Here is a 15904-nt window from a genome sequence, read left to right as displayed (position 1 = left end):
TCACTTCTACAGGATTTCTGCATGGCAGCAGTATCAAGGGAATCATTTTCTTGCAAAATTTTGTCAATGGAATAAGAAGTCACGGGTTGGTGCTCCTCAATGCCAAAAATTTGGCTTCCCTTGTGTCTTCATATTTTTAATTTTGTTCTGTCTGTTTCTACATGGTAGTCTGACTTTTCTTGTTTTTGAGAAGTGAACATGAAAAGAAACTCTGTATACACAAAATGAAGTGTTGCCTGGCACTGTTGTTTGACAATACTTCACACATGCAGTCACTTTGCAACATTTATGCACAATGTTCCATATACAAATCCAGGGTTCATCACCACTGGCCACTTTAATTATGATACTTCTTTTTTTTCGTAAAAAACCTAACAGAACACAGTACACACTTCTCTTGTCCACAAACAATTACTTTTTTTTATTTTTGCACCTTTATATTCAAATTTCATATGTGCAACTTCTTTTCTCAGTTTCCTTCCTAGCCTGGAAGTTCCCATTCTGTAGGACAAAAGCTGTGACTTTTTTGAAAAGACAGTATTGCATTGTATTGTTCATAGCATTACAGAAATTGCTATCTATAGCACATCTATCTGCATCATAAATGAAATTATCACTGTGTACATTTTACTTATTCTGTTCTGGGGCAGGTAATTCATTCCTGCTCCACTCAGCATTGTGTTGTTGTTTCTTTAGTTTGCAGATCACTGACTTAAATTTAGCTTGTCAACATTTGCTTAAAACTGCTATTGCCTTCCCTGTCGGCACTATCTCACCTTTTTGTTCTCATTGTCTCTAAAATTAACTGCAACTACTTTTCGTGGTTGCACTGTGAGGTAACAAAGCATTCTACTCGGACTCTGACTATGACTATATATAGCTGCAGAATCAGGTTAGTCACTGCTATGGCCAGGTAACCACCTCGCCTTGCCGAGTAATAATGTGGAAACAGACTTGGATAACATGCAAGATATAGATTCTGACAATGTACAAGACAACCAAACAGCAAATATTTTAAATTTCTACACAGCAAATGTTTTAAATTTCTACACACCCATACTCTGCAAGCCTCCTTATGATGTATGGTCGATGGTACTTCTCGTACTACTTTTCGTGTTCTGGTGAAGCATGGTTCACAGGAAGAACCATCACTGGTAGGCCTCCATGCAGTCCATGATCTCTCTACTTTTATCTTCATAGTCTTTTTGCAAAATAAACTTAGGAGTTACTGGCCGGCACTTTTACGAATGTACACTCTCAAAATTTTAACAGTAGAGCATACTGTGATGCAGAGTGTCTCTCTGACACTTACACAATTACTAAATGAACCTGTAAAAAAAGTGGTGCTCTTTTTTGGATCGTCTCTATTTTCTCGATCAGCCCTTTCTGGTGTGGAGCCCAGACTGGAGAGCAATATTGAAGTACTTGATGAGAAAGTGTATTGCAAGCTGCTACTTTCATTTTGGATTACATTTCCCAAGGATTCTTCCAATGGATCTCAGTACAGCATCTGCCTTACCCGTGGTTAATTTTATGTGGTTGTTCCACTTCAAATTGCTCCATACGTGTACTTCTACATATTTTATGGAGGTAATAACTTCCAGTGATAGTTCTGCAATCATGTGATCATTCAATAAAGGGTCTTTCTTTCTACGTATGTATTTGCAATATGTTACATTCATTTACATTGAGGGTCAATTGCCACCTCTTGCCCCAATCATCGAACGTATGCTGGTCTGCCTGCATTTTGCAACAATATTCTAGCATTGCAACTTTTCTGCGTACAATAGAATTATTCGGGAAAAGCCTCATGGAACTTCTGATGAAATGCTGTGTTCTGTTTACTATAAACTCTTCAATCCAGTCACACAGTCATTAAGCAATCAGAGAGTGCACTAATAAGACTTACTAGAAATGACTGAGAAGTAACTGTACATGGGGATCTCAATGCTGATGTAATCTTAGAAAGAAATACTGCAACAGCAATTGATAATCTACTTCTAAATCCAATCGTCTTTCATGAAATAGAAGCGAGCCCTTTAATAAATGGTTTATTTGATCATGATAATCAAATGGTTGCAAAAAAGCATAAGCAATCAATTACGTTTAACTAAGATCATATACAATTCACAGAATCACAAATGCTGACTCACTCACACAGTGCAGTGAGGATTTATAGAAAGAACTATGGGGAGACATTTTCATTTTCAAAGGACAAACAATAGATGAAAAATTTAATTATTTTCTAAAAAACAGTCCTACAGCACTATTATGCCAGTTTTCTTTTACAAGGCCAAGGAACGATTATAGTGGAAGCTGTGATAAAAGGTAGCTAACATCTGGGACCAGTATATTGTGACAGGAAGAGAGCTTTACTTAATGCAGAGGACTAACTCCAAGAATTAAAGAGGTACTACAAGCAGTACAGCAAAATTCTTTACTGTATAATGACGAATGATGTTATATGAAGATCATTGACTACTCAATTAAATGAATTCTTCCCAATAGTAGCTAAAACTGTAAGAACGAGAAAGAAACATGAAAGCATTACATTACACTTCCTTCTACAGATATTGCATAATTCACTACCAAACATCAGTCTGCCAAATCATTTGCTAGAGAGATAAGAAAATTTTAACCAAGATGGTATTTCTACTATGTACTAAAATCTTATGCTCACTTTGCAGCAGGCCCATGGGTTACATTTGTAATCAGCCAATTAATTCAGAGTTAGTAACACCTGTTTAGCTACAGAAATCTAAACCTGTGACTGACCTCTAATCATAAATGCATTTCCCTCCTTCCTGTGTTCTCAAATATTTTCGAAAATGTAGCTTATAACACGATATTGAGATACTACTTCCATAAACATCTACTTTTGAAGTTTCCAGAAATGGCACTACAAATCATCTCTCAGACCACTACAAGTTTTTGTCTCAAGATATCCACATCCCCCTGTGAAGTGAACTGGACTGTTCTGTGTACCTTTCTATTGGATGGTACGTTACGCATGCCAGAACTCTTACATTGTTACTGCACTGTTTCTTATTTTTCAGCCTTGAGAGGTCTCTTAGACATACTATAACATCTGGATGTCTTATTTTTGGTGAATGTTACCATTTTTTCCATGATGGGGAAAGCTAGATCATCTACATAACATTTTTTTTATGTGGTACTGTTGTTCCACACTGAATCGGTGAATTCTCTGATGAAGGCTCTGACAACAGCAGTAATGTCCCAGATTTAGAGGTTTTTAGCACTCTAATTTGGACCAGGAAACAAAGTGAAGCCGATTTGACACTGATGGCAATGGAGGAGCTTACTACATTAAGAACAGATGTTTTCAATGGAGAATACAGAAGCCACCAGCTAATGAAAGAAATGGAGAAAGTATCAGAAAAATTCCTGCTGCTTTGAAGGTATGGAATCTGTTCTCTAGTCAAGATACTTCATATGAAATCATTCTATGAACAAACCTGAAAAACACTTAGAGCACAGTAAATTAATTATCACTTACTGTATCTACAAGATGATTTCATTGAAGACACTTGTCGGACTGGTAGTGTTTTTAGCCAATTTAGCCACTAGGATAGCTTTGCCCATTAACAACCTGCTTCCAGGATAGGAAGATGCACTGGACTTCTGATCGAATCCGCCACATGGATTAATGGTGAGGGTTCGTGTGCCTGCCACCCTGGTTCTGGTTTTACGCAGTTTCCTACATTCAACTACATGAATACTGGACTGGTACTTAAATCCTACCTCAGCTACAAGTTCCGCAAACATTCAGGAAAGCTTTCGTACACATTCACATGAATACCATTATACACACGCAGTACTGGAAGTAACAGGGTGGCAACAGGAAGGCCATGGCCATCCCATAAATTACCATGCCAAGTCAATTTCTTAATATGCTGACCATGCACAGATGCAAGAACAGGAAGAAAAAGAAGAGTGTATTCATCCATTTTCAAATCAGGGAACAAATCGGTTTACAGCAGATGGAACAAGCAGAAACCTTTTCACATAAAGATTTATTATTGTATTATCTGCATTAAGATTCAAAAATCCAGATGATCAGGAGGAAAGAAAGGAAGTAGACACATCAGCAGCAATTTCAAAAATCTTTCTGTGCTGAACTGAAAACGACCCTGACTCAGGTAAACCCAAGATGATCATGTTTTATAGTACAACCAAAGGTGTGCAACTTATTCATCAAGTTGCAAAAGTCATGAAAATATATATTCAGCAAAACAATGATTTCAGATATAGCAAATAAAAAGGTTGTCTGAAAGACATCTCAATAGTAATCTTGTTCATGTCCGCATCCACAGTACTTCGGGGTTAACGGAAGAATCTGAAGATATTCTTCTTCCAGCACAGAGACTGAGACAAGTTTAATTACAGTACACACAGACATTTAATCAATCATTCTTCCCACACTCCATACATCATTGAAATGGGAAGCATGACTGAAATGGGAAGAAACCATAACATGTTGTTCCACAGTAAGTACAACCTGGCATGCACTTCATAATTGTTTGTAGAATACGGATGTAGATGTAGAATAGCCTTTTAATAGTAGTTCAAAATTGGCTTATGTAAAGTCATCTTTATTGTGAAAGCAATAAATTTTATCTCATGAACTTTGTTCAGTTTGAAGTGAACAAGAAAAAATACCATGCTGAAATTTTCTGTGAACTTAAAAAAGTTCTAATACAGAAGGTCACAAACAGTAAAGACTTAATTCAGAGGGAGGAAACACTAAATATTGCGTCTTACAGACTTTTGTGCTCAGGCTGCTAGATAAATGGTTTATCTGTGCATTAAAGGGCTCTTCACAAACTGTGATGTTTGCTGATAACAGGTCAAATCACATCAATACCAGACACAGCCAGACCAACAATTGGTTTCACAGAGAACAGCTTACATCTTTAATCTTACAGAGTCCCATATTATGCAACTCTAAAACAAATCACAATGGCTTAAAGGCCCCAGAAACACACACCATTAGTGGGCACATAATTGATGAGATTCCACGTGCGATGTTCTTAGATATTCAGACTGAGGTGGCACCTGCATGTGAGTAAGTTAACCGGAATACTTATTTGTGCCTGCTTTGGATTTAGAAATAACTTCCATTTTGTTGCTTGGAAATGTGGTTGCTAGCATACCTTTGTGTAATTTTGACTAATATGCCGTTTTCAAGCAGTAGTTGATGTTCATGACAAAGCACCAAGTTGTCCAACCAAGGTCTGAAAACAAGAAACTTTGGAAGAAATGACATCATATTGAAGACAAAGTGACCGACTTATGTCCTTATTTTTATATTTTTTCCTACAGATTCACAAGAGAATGTCACAGTGTAGTTGAAAGTTTCGACAAGCGTCATTATCTTCGGACTGTCAATTTATAAAAAAAGGATACAGAGAATCAGGTCTGTCAAACAATTATCTACATAATGATAAATTTCTTTCTTATATTTACATGGTAAGGGAGTCAGAAGTGGTAACTGCATTGTGAATTCCTCGTGTGTGCCAAACTTGCAACAAGGAAACCTACGCACAATTGTATAAGAACAGTTTAAAAGTAGTAGCAGAAACAAGAAATCATTCAGTTTGTTGGGGGAGATAAAAATTTAATTGAGATGGGGGAATGGAACCTGACTGTAGGAAAAGGAAGACAAAAGAAAATAGTTGGAGAACGTGGGGTGAGGGAGAGGAATAAACAGAGAAGCCACCTGGTAGAATTTTGCACAGAGCACAATCTAATCATTGCTAATACTTGGTTCAAGAAACACGAGAGAAATTAAGGTGATGGAATCTGCAGTAAGTCATGAACAATGGCGGTCGAGTTTAGGCTTGTTCTGCGCACCTACATCACAAATTCTCTGACAGCCAATGAGTGTTCAATAGTTTTCAGAGTGCTTTACTGCGAATGCCGCAGTTAATGCGGACATTAAATGTGATCATAGCAAGCTGTTTAGTGAATTTTGTTTCCATTTGTTGTGAGTTGTCATCACTGATTGTCGGGGGAAATGATAAATTCAGCATACGCAAGAGAGACATAATTTGCAGGATATACACTCCTGGAAATTGAAATAAGAACACCGTGAATTCATTGTCCCAGGAAGGGGAAACTTTATTGACACATTCCTGGGGTCAGATACATCACATGATCACACTGACAGAACCACAGGCACATAGACACAGGCAACAGAGCATGCACAATGTCGGCACTAGTACAGTGTATATCCACCTTTCGCAGCAATGCAGGCTGCTATTCTCCCATGGAGACGATCGTAGAGATGCTGGATGTAGTCCTGTGGAACGGCTTGCCATGCCATTTCCACCTGGCGCCTCAGTTGGACCAGCGTTCGTGCTGGACGTGCAGACCGCATGAGACGACGCTTCATCCAGTCCCAAACATGCTCAATGGGGGACAGATCCGGAGATGTTGCTGGCCAGGGTAGTTGACTTACACCTTCTAGAGCACGTTGGGTGGCACGGGATACATGCGGACGTGCATTGTCCTGTTGGAACAGCAAGTTCCCTTGCCGGTCTATGAATGGTAGAACGATGGGTTCGATGACGGTTTGGATGTACCGTGCACTATTCAGTGTCCCCTCGACGATCACCAGTGGTGTACGGCCAGTGTAGGAGATCGCTCCCCACACCATGATGCCGGGTGTTGGCCCTGTGTGCCTCGGTCGTATGCAGTCCTGATTGTGGCGCTCACCTGCACGGCGCCAAACACGCATACTACCATCATTGGCACCAAGGCAGAAGCGACTCTCATCGCTGAAGACGACACGTCTCCATTCGTCCCTCCATTCACGCCTGTCGCGACACCACTGGAGGCGGGCTGCACCATGTTGGGGCGTGAGCGGAAGACGGCCTAACGGTGTGCGGGACCGTAGCCCAGCTTCATGGAGACGGTTGCGAATGGTCCTCACCGATACCCCAGGAGCAACAGTGTCCCTAATTTGCTGGGAAGTGGCGGTGCGGTCCCCTACGGCACTGCGTAGGATCCTACGGTCTTGGCGTGCATCCGTGCGTCGCTGCGGTCCGGTCCCAGGTCGACGGGCACGTGCACCTTCCGCCGACCACTGGCGACAACATCGATGTACTGTGGAGACCTCACGCCCCACGTGTTGAGCAATTCGGCGGTACGTCCACCCGGCCTCCCGCATGCCCACTATACGCCCTCGCTCAAAGTCCGTCAACTGCACATACGGTTCACGTCCACGCTGTCGCGGCATGCTACCAGTGTTAAAGACTGCGATGGAGCTCCGTATGTCACGGGAAACTGGCTGACACTGACGGCGGCGGTGCACAAATGCTGCGCAGCTAGCGCCATTCGACGGCCAACACCGCGGTTCCTGGTGTGTCCGCTGTGCCGTGCGTGTGATCATTGCTTGTACAGCCCTCTCGCAGTGTCCGGAGCAAGTATGGTGGGTCTGACACACCGGTGTCAATGTGTTCTTTTTTCCATTTCCAGGAGTGTATGCTTTCTTCAAGCAGAAAGCAGGTGCATGTGTGTACTGCAGCTGTCACTTGGGATAAACACCAATTCAATTCCCCAACAACAAACCTCTGATAACACATGAGAGATTTTATTTCATTGATGAAAAGATAAAACATAAAAGTGCAGCAAATGAAGTAAGCAAAAGGGAATACAAATGTTTAAAAAAGAGTGACAAAGTACAAAATGGTTATGGTGGTACAGCTGGAAGACAACATAATGCCTGGCCATACAAGCATGCATGACTGGTAAAAATGTACAAGCCACCTAAAAATCATTTAGGATACCTTTGGAGAAAAGAGAAACAGCTGTTTGAATATCAAGAACTAAGTTGAGAAGCCACTAAACAAAGACGGAAAGGCTGAAAGGCGGATGGCATATAAAGAAGAGCTATACAAAGGGAAAATACTTGATGACAATGTTATAGAAAGGGAAGATGAAATAGATGAGATGGAGGTGTGGTACTCCAAGAATCTGACACTGCACTGAAAGATCCACGTCAAAACTGAGCCCCTGGAGTAGGTAACATTTCTTCAGAATTATTGATATCTATGAGAGAACTGACAATGAACGAAGTTATGTCACCATCATCTTGTGATTGTACTGCTGAATAACAAACAGTTGTTCATGTTGTATCACCATGTCCCGCAAGTACCTAAAGGAGTCCTTTCAATGATTTTTTGATCATAGCGAATGGAGTGATAAACTAAATAGAAGACCTGCATACTCACCTATAACTATCGTGATTTCTCTCTCTCTCTCTCTCTCTCTGTCTCTTTCTCTCTCTGTGTGTGTGTGTGTGTGTGTGTGTGTGTGTGTGTGTGTGTGTGTGAACTATTCTTATAGTTGAAAAACTACACTACTCTTCCCCATCACCCCTCTGGTTAAAGGAGAGGTTCCCTGAGACTAACAAAATTTTAGCTCAATTTTCTTTTACTTAAATGTTGATAAAATAAACTTATATAAGATAAATTAAACAACATAATATAAATTTTAATTACCTCAATCTATTGCCATGTACAAATCTTATCTACAGTAATGACCCACTGAAAGCATTAGACAGCACAGTCACACCAGATCCCAGTCCAATGCTTATTCAATTGTTAATTATCTCATAGTTAATCGTCCCACTGTGGGGTTCTGCTGCTAGCTCGGAATCAGAGTCATTTTCTTGCACCGATCGTAAATCTTTTCCCTCAGCTAGCTTGCTATTTATATTATATTACTGCCACTCTCTTGGACATATGACAACACAACTTATCACAGTGTTGGCTGAAGCAGTAACAGTCCCTGTGTTGTACGCCTGTTACCTTCAGAATTCAAAAGAGTGTATTCAAGTCATTACAATCAGAAGCTTCCTCTAAGTTTACAAATGCTACACACATAGGTTTGCCTTTCCTTAACCCATCTTCTAACATAAGTTGTTAGGTCAGTATTGCCTCGATTGTCCGTACATTTCTCCGGAATCCAAACTGATCTTCCCCAAGGTTGGCTTCCACCAGCTTTTCTATTCTTCTGTAAAGAATGTGTGTTAGTATTTTGCAACTATAACTTAATACACTGATGGTTTGGTAATGTTGCCTGTCTCACATATCTTGAACACCAGATGGAAGACTTGCCATGGCTAGCTCTCCCAAAGATGTCAGTAGTTCTGATGGAATGTCATTTGCTGCTGAGGCCCCTTTTTGACTTAGGTCTTTCAGTGTTCTGTGAAATTCTACTCTTAGTTAGCGTATCTCCCATCCCATTTTCATCTACGCTCTATTCCATTCCTATAATATTGTCTGTATCTACCTTGTACAGACGCTCTAAATACTACTTACGTCTTTCAGCTTTCTCTTCTTTGTTTAGGACTGGTTTTCCATCTGAGCTCTTGTTATTCATACAGTTGCTTCTCTTTTCTCCAAATGCTTCTTTAATTTTCCTGTAGATGATATCTATCATTCCCCTAGTTAAATATGCTTCTAAATCCTTACATTTGTCTTGTAGCGATTCCTGCTTAGCCATTTTGCACTTCCTGTCAATCTCATTTTTTAGATGTTAGTATTCCCTTCCACCTGCTTCATTTACTGCATTTTTTATAGTTTCACCTTTCCATCAACTAAATTCAGAAGCTCATGTGCCATTGGGGATTTTTAATAGGCCTTGTCTTTCTACATATTCGATCCTCTGTCCCTTAACTATTTCCTCTCTTAAAGCTACCAATCTATCTTTTACTGTATGCCTCTCCCGTTCCAGTAAATTGTTGCTTGGCACTCCCTCTGAAGTCTCAACAACCTCTGCTTCTTTCATCTTTTCCAGGTCCCTGTACTTAATTTCCTACCTTTTTGCAGTTTCTTTAAACTGTAGGATATTTCCAGGGACATATGCGGACTTTTACCACAATCTGTTGGTTATGAACTGAATGTCTACATTTTGACAAGACAGGGAGAAATAAAATAATAGATATGAAATCCTACTGCCAGTTATTCCTTACTGACATCCTGCCATAGTACGACAGCATCCGAACCGTCCATAGCTAGAAAATGGGTTCAAGTAACCCAAAGCCAGTCTTAATAAAATACAAAGTGAATCTTGCAAAACTTTGGATGTTTCTACACAATATGGTTGACACAAGTTGCTGTCCCAGAATTAATCAAACTTGCTGGAAATGCATAGATACTTAGACAAATTAAGGTTCTGCTGCATCAATTGCATACTTTATACTATTATGCTATTTGAAAATTTACAAAACAGGTGCCCATTTAGTAGTAGTTCTGGCAACTACCACAACAATTGATCAGAGTTATCTTCTGAATGAAGAAGTATCAACTGTGTTTTATTGTGCAGGCTTTCACAAGTTGATCTGAAAAACCTTTTCAGCATGGTCCAAGCAAATAACCCAGTTCCAGATTCCCTAAGTTTTAAGGCAATTCTGTGACTTACTCTGTCACACATCCATCCCACTCAATCCAATACAATTTTCATGTTTCTTACTTCCGAAATACAAAAATATAGGTTGTTTTTGAAGAACAGAGAGACCAAAAATGCGTCAACTTTCGTACATTTTCCACCATCAGCCTTCACAAAATTCTTTTTCACTGTTATTTAAAAGCTGTAAATGTGTTTTCCATCACTAAACAACTGTTAGTATGAAAGTATGGACAGACACTAGCAACTTAGGCTAACACTCCTATAGACAAGTATAGGTTCATCTAACTCACCAGAGCTTCAGCCAATAACAAGAGCATTTTCAATCATGTGGCCAAATCTTAGAATGTAATGATTTTTTAGCTTTAAATTTCATAAAAATAACAATATATTTTGTGAGAATATTTACTGAAAATGTTATTTTAATGTGTAATCATCAATAAAAATCCATACTACACTTTTAACAAAGGAAAATAGCCTATTATTACCAGGTCTGTTTCTTTGCTACCTGATGAGATGTCCCCTTAACAGATCAAAATAAACAGACACCTGATCGATGGTGTGAATAAGTCCCAGCAAATAGTGGTACCGTTTCCTTAAACTGGTTATCTGTGTTACTAAATGGTTTCCCAGTTGCAGGTTGTGTATATAATGGCTATCAGAAGCAATAAAAGTTTTATTTTCATTACTACGTATCTTTATTGACAATTCAGTAATTTAAAATACTGTCAATCTTCTCCTGAAGACGTATTATCTTACATAAAGGATTTAACACGATAAGTCAAGTATTAAAGTTACAAACTCGTATGTGTCTTCAAGCTGCATAACTCACAGCAAGCAAATAACCCATCTAGTATTTGATAATGAGAACACTTAGTGACGTCCAACAAACTTTACACAGAATTTCAAATCTTTTCAAAACTTTTACTCACTGACATCTCCCAAAAAATCATCGAAGCAAAAAGTTTATTGACTACTACATTTCCTTTTTTACTAAAATGCTATTCCGGCACATTTTGCACACAATATCTACATATACCATTGGATGTACATGAAAATTTCTATTACTGCACGACTCATAGTTAAGGAGATGTGACATCAAACACGGAAATTCAATTCTTTAAATAGTCGAGGATGGCGCTACATTAATATACAATTTGTTTAACGTGAAATGTCACAAGAAGTTGCAGAAGTAGCATTGTTCTGCCCCACCCTCCTCATCATCCTGCCGGTACTTGCTTTGAATTAAACAATACACACAGTTGGAAAATTCCTCTTTCATCTTCAATGCACTCAGGTAATTTATAGATTAATTGGGAAGCCTTCATTGCATTTCTCTTGCGTGTACTGAACATTCTACTGTTCCGGTACTTAAAACCTTCCCCGCATCAGTCCCTTGAAAATTTGTTGTGTAGAATTAGCTTTATTTAATTTATTCTTTATCTGAAACCACCTATGAACATTACTTTATGTGGCACTACATTAACTTCCTGCTGCACACTAATCATGATTAGCTTAAAAATAGTACTGTATGTTTGCGTCAAACAATTGTGAACTGCAACTGTTAGGTCCACTTTTCTCTACACAGCCTTGGCTTTAATTCATATCCATTATTGATTGCTACAATTTACAACAATTTATAGTTCTTACAGTGCTGACAATACAAGCAAATTTAATGACAATACAATGTCTTCTGGGCTCCATACAGATGAATCCGCAGCAATTGATATAACAGCCAGCCTCGAAAATCAACAGTGTAGTAGAGTGGTAACAGTTCTAGAAATGTTGTTGAAGCTTGGTTTCGTTTTGCTGTGCCACGTTCCAAGTATTCTACGCAAATTTACATCTGTTAGCATTACTAGTCTCCCGTAGAAATATATACTATTGTCGGGTATTTGCATAATTTTGAAGTCAATTTTTCGACTACAAATGGATTCAGGCAAACTGTAGTTTAAACTGGTACATGTTCATAAAAAATGAATGTCCGCGATATACATTTACACAGTTGGCCACAGAATGAAACGCGGTGTCCGCTCACTCCACTTGCCATATTTGTCGTAGTGTTCGGCCAAGCTGCTCTCACTGTTCCTTCCTGCCCTTACAAACTTTTCAAATTAAATCTCTGTGTGACATCAACTGCAAAAGCTTCATCTGTAAATGTAAGATGACTCCTGTACTAATCAATCAGAGAACGTAAAAAAGTTGACCTCAGCAAGAATAGTTTAATTTGCGAATGTAAGATGGTCCTGAACTTTTTTTGAGCGAAGAATTTGGGGAAGAAACCTCGTATTATAGATGGGTATATACAGCACCTCAAACTTTTAGAAGAATGTAATACAACCCTTTCCAAAGAATACAAGTGTTAGCAGGTAAGAACATAAGTGAACCACCAGTTTAATAATACAGTTACGAAGTACCAACATAAATCATACACTGAGAATGGAAAGACTGATAGTATCTGACCTCAGTGAAGATCAGTTCAAAGTTCAGTCTCATTTGAACATACAGACGAAGTAACTATTTTTATTTTCCTCTTACATACGGGGTGATAAATCTATAATGTAACCACTATCGCAGCGTGCGGCTGGCTACTGTGTCCACAGTGTGGGTTACAGGAGATCTGCAGTAAATATAGTATGATTGTGTCAAGTTATTTAACATATATGCTTAAAAAGAAAAATAAATAACTGACTTGCATTACGCAAGGAAATGCTGGAACTGTCTTCTTTTGTTGTGCGAGTGTTTCTGACACCTGCTAAGGAAATTGGCCATTGACTCTGCAGTTACCTCTTAAGATATGACAGCAATTTTTTGACAAGCATTAGATTTAAGTTCACCTAAAGTGTGTGGATCTGATTTGTATGCTCTCTCTTTTAATGCCCCCAAGAGAGAAAATTCGCAGGGGGTTAAATCAGAGAACACTGGGGGTTAAATCAGAGAAACGCCATGTGTTGTTAGTGATAATTGTGTCTTGAACAAAGTCATGAATTATGTAAGACATTCCAGATTTTGTGAATTAATTTATCCATCTACATGGGACCATGAGTCATGCAAAAAGAAAGTTAGGTGAGAGTCAATTTCCCTGTGATGCATCTTATTCAAAATTTAGTGACAAAATGCAACCTTTTTGCAGGGTCTTGGCCTACAGTTATTTTATAAGGTTGTAACTTCATAAACTTAAATGCCATTTGAACAGATCCATAAGAAATTCCCATTTGCTAGAAAGATGTCAAACTGATTTATTTTAGATCCTTCCAGAGCATGCCCAATGTTATCCAGTTACTTCTGTGAGTACTGTAAATGGTTGCGTATGTTTCCTTCTGTGAATACTGTAAATTATTGTGTATGTTTCCTGTCAAGAACAATTCTTGTTTCTTGAAATAATGTCTTCACTGCACGTGTTGATTCTGTATGCACATATGGATCATACTATAATACTCTTTGGTAAACAGAATACTTGTACTTCACAATTTCATTTGAAACATTTTCACTCACTAAATTATATTATGTTGGCTAACAAACATGTGCTACCTGTGCAAACAAAGGCCTTGCAGCACAGGGGAAATGTACTCCATGTCAGTGCCCGTCGGCCAACAAAATCCCTGCCAGGCAGCAGTTGCATTAAGGATTGATCACAATGTACCTTATGATAGCGTAAAGCTGAAACCAGAGCTGAATTCATAAAAGAAAAGTTTCTTTGTTGTTGCAGAGTTATGTATCTAATTCACTTAGTATCAATTCACAAGTAGCATGAAACATACCCGTTTTCAGCAGCTCCAGGTGCCTATCTCATCCTCATCTAAACCTGTAACAACACAAACATAGTTAAATCAACCACATGAAAGGCTTCTCTCTCTCTCTCTCTCTCTCTCTCTCACACACACACACACACACACACACACACACACACACACACACACACACACACACACACACACAAAATCCATGCCTTGAGAAACAGAGTGATTTTTAAAAAGTAGCTGAAACATCATGATAAGACCAAGTTGCTTTCTTCTCATGAAAATCAAATGAAAAATTTTATTTAGTTATTTCTAGTATGTAGGGGTGAGCCCTGTCTGTCTCACAGCAGTACTGACAAAAATATCGATGGTAGCCAATGAAAACCTTTTAACTCCATCTGATTGTGGAAACACTTCAATTGCAGCAACCGGTAGCTCCACAGTCAAAGGGCAATTCCATGTCAAATCAACAAGTGCTACAACCTGACCCTCTCAGTTTTTTTTAAAATTAAGTATGCATATATTACTCATAAATCATGACACAAATTAATTTTTTCACATTTTTCTGACGGAAAGTTACCGAATAATGGACCTCCAAAAATTGAAAAGATGACAAATTTCCGACTTGCAGGACAGTGTTGTTTTCTTTACAACTCGTGTTCTAATTAAGCTAGAATAATCAAATTTACTTCACTGGAAAGCTCTTTTAAAGGTCTTTTACATGATACCAAACATCACTGGTTTTTATATATATATATATATATATATATATATATATATATATATATATATATATATATATATATATAAAAAAAAAAAAAAAAAAAAAACCCACTGTCAGACAAGGTGACATGGTATTAGAAGGTGAAAAGTGTCACCCTCACAACATCCCCACAACGACCCCATTAAGTTTTATTTACATTCCCTCCACAAACATGCCTTCGCCCTAGCCAGATTACGCTCCCATATTTTATTTCCTCAGGCTTGTCTGACATTTGGCATTATCCCCAATGGCCTCACACTTAAAGTTCCCATCTCTGGCTGTAAACCTTCTTTTCATCAGTCCCTATACCAGTTCCAAACTGAACAATCCATTGCCCTCACCCACCTAATCCGTCACCTACTCATCAACTCAGCCAATGAACACACACGACAACTTCTGTCCTTAATAAAAGTCCTCAATCTTTCCTCTCCCACATCCACACCGGCTCTTCAGAGCATCCTCCTACAGGCCAACCACAAATTAGAACAGCATGCCACCCTCCACCTCAAAAAACTATCCAATCTCCTGGTTTCCCACCTCTGGAAAGGCAACTCACTCACCCTTCACAACCTTTCCAGCAAACCTCAACCTCCTCTCATTGCACACAGACCCAGTCTCTCCCATCTACTCAATCTCCCACTTCCAGCTCCACTCCCCCCAAAACCTCAAAATTCCAATCAACACAACCTGGAACCACAACACCCTAATTCAGTAGTTAACCTTTCCTCCAAACCTCTCTCCCAATCCAAAACCTCTGTCCTATCCAAAGGCCTCACCTTCAGCCCCACTCCCAGATTCAACCAAACAGCCCTCGTCAAAGATTTACTGTCCTACACTCTTAGTCTCTGTTGGCAATATCACTTTGCCACGAAGAAAAATGATCCTAATCCTACTCCTAATGATCCAACTCCCCAAGACACTATTCAAATTGAACCCTGCCTGGAACAGTTCCATCCTCCGTCACAGC

At 39.0% G+C, this 15904-nt stretch overlaps 1 protein-coding gene across 5 annotated transcripts in view; it reads right to left on the bottom strand.

Moving 5' to 3' along the window:
* Positions 1–15904, bottom strand: part of LOC124612307 (protein lingerer) — a 125551-nt gene that overhangs the window by 13868 nt on the left and 95779 nt on the right. For all 5 annotated transcript variants that reach the window (XM_047140423.1, XM_047140424.1, XM_047140426.1 and 2 more), the window contains one exon: positions 14196–14239. In XM_047140423.1, coding sequence (XP_046996379.1) covers positions 14234–14239 — 6 coding nt within the window. In that variant the 3' untranslated portion in view covers positions 14196–14233. The remainder of the gene's footprint in view (positions 1–14195; positions 14240–15904) is intronic.

This window comes from Schistocerca americana, chromosome 4 (genome assembly GCF_021461395.2).
Source record: "Schistocerca americana isolate TAMUIC-IGC-003095 chromosome 4, iqSchAmer2.1, whole genome shotgun sequence".
NCBI lineage: Eukaryota > Metazoa > Arthropoda > Insecta > Orthoptera > Acrididae > Schistocerca > Schistocerca americana.
Note: the sequence above shows the minus strand (reverse complement) of the source record. Positions and strands in the feature narration are given on the sequence as shown.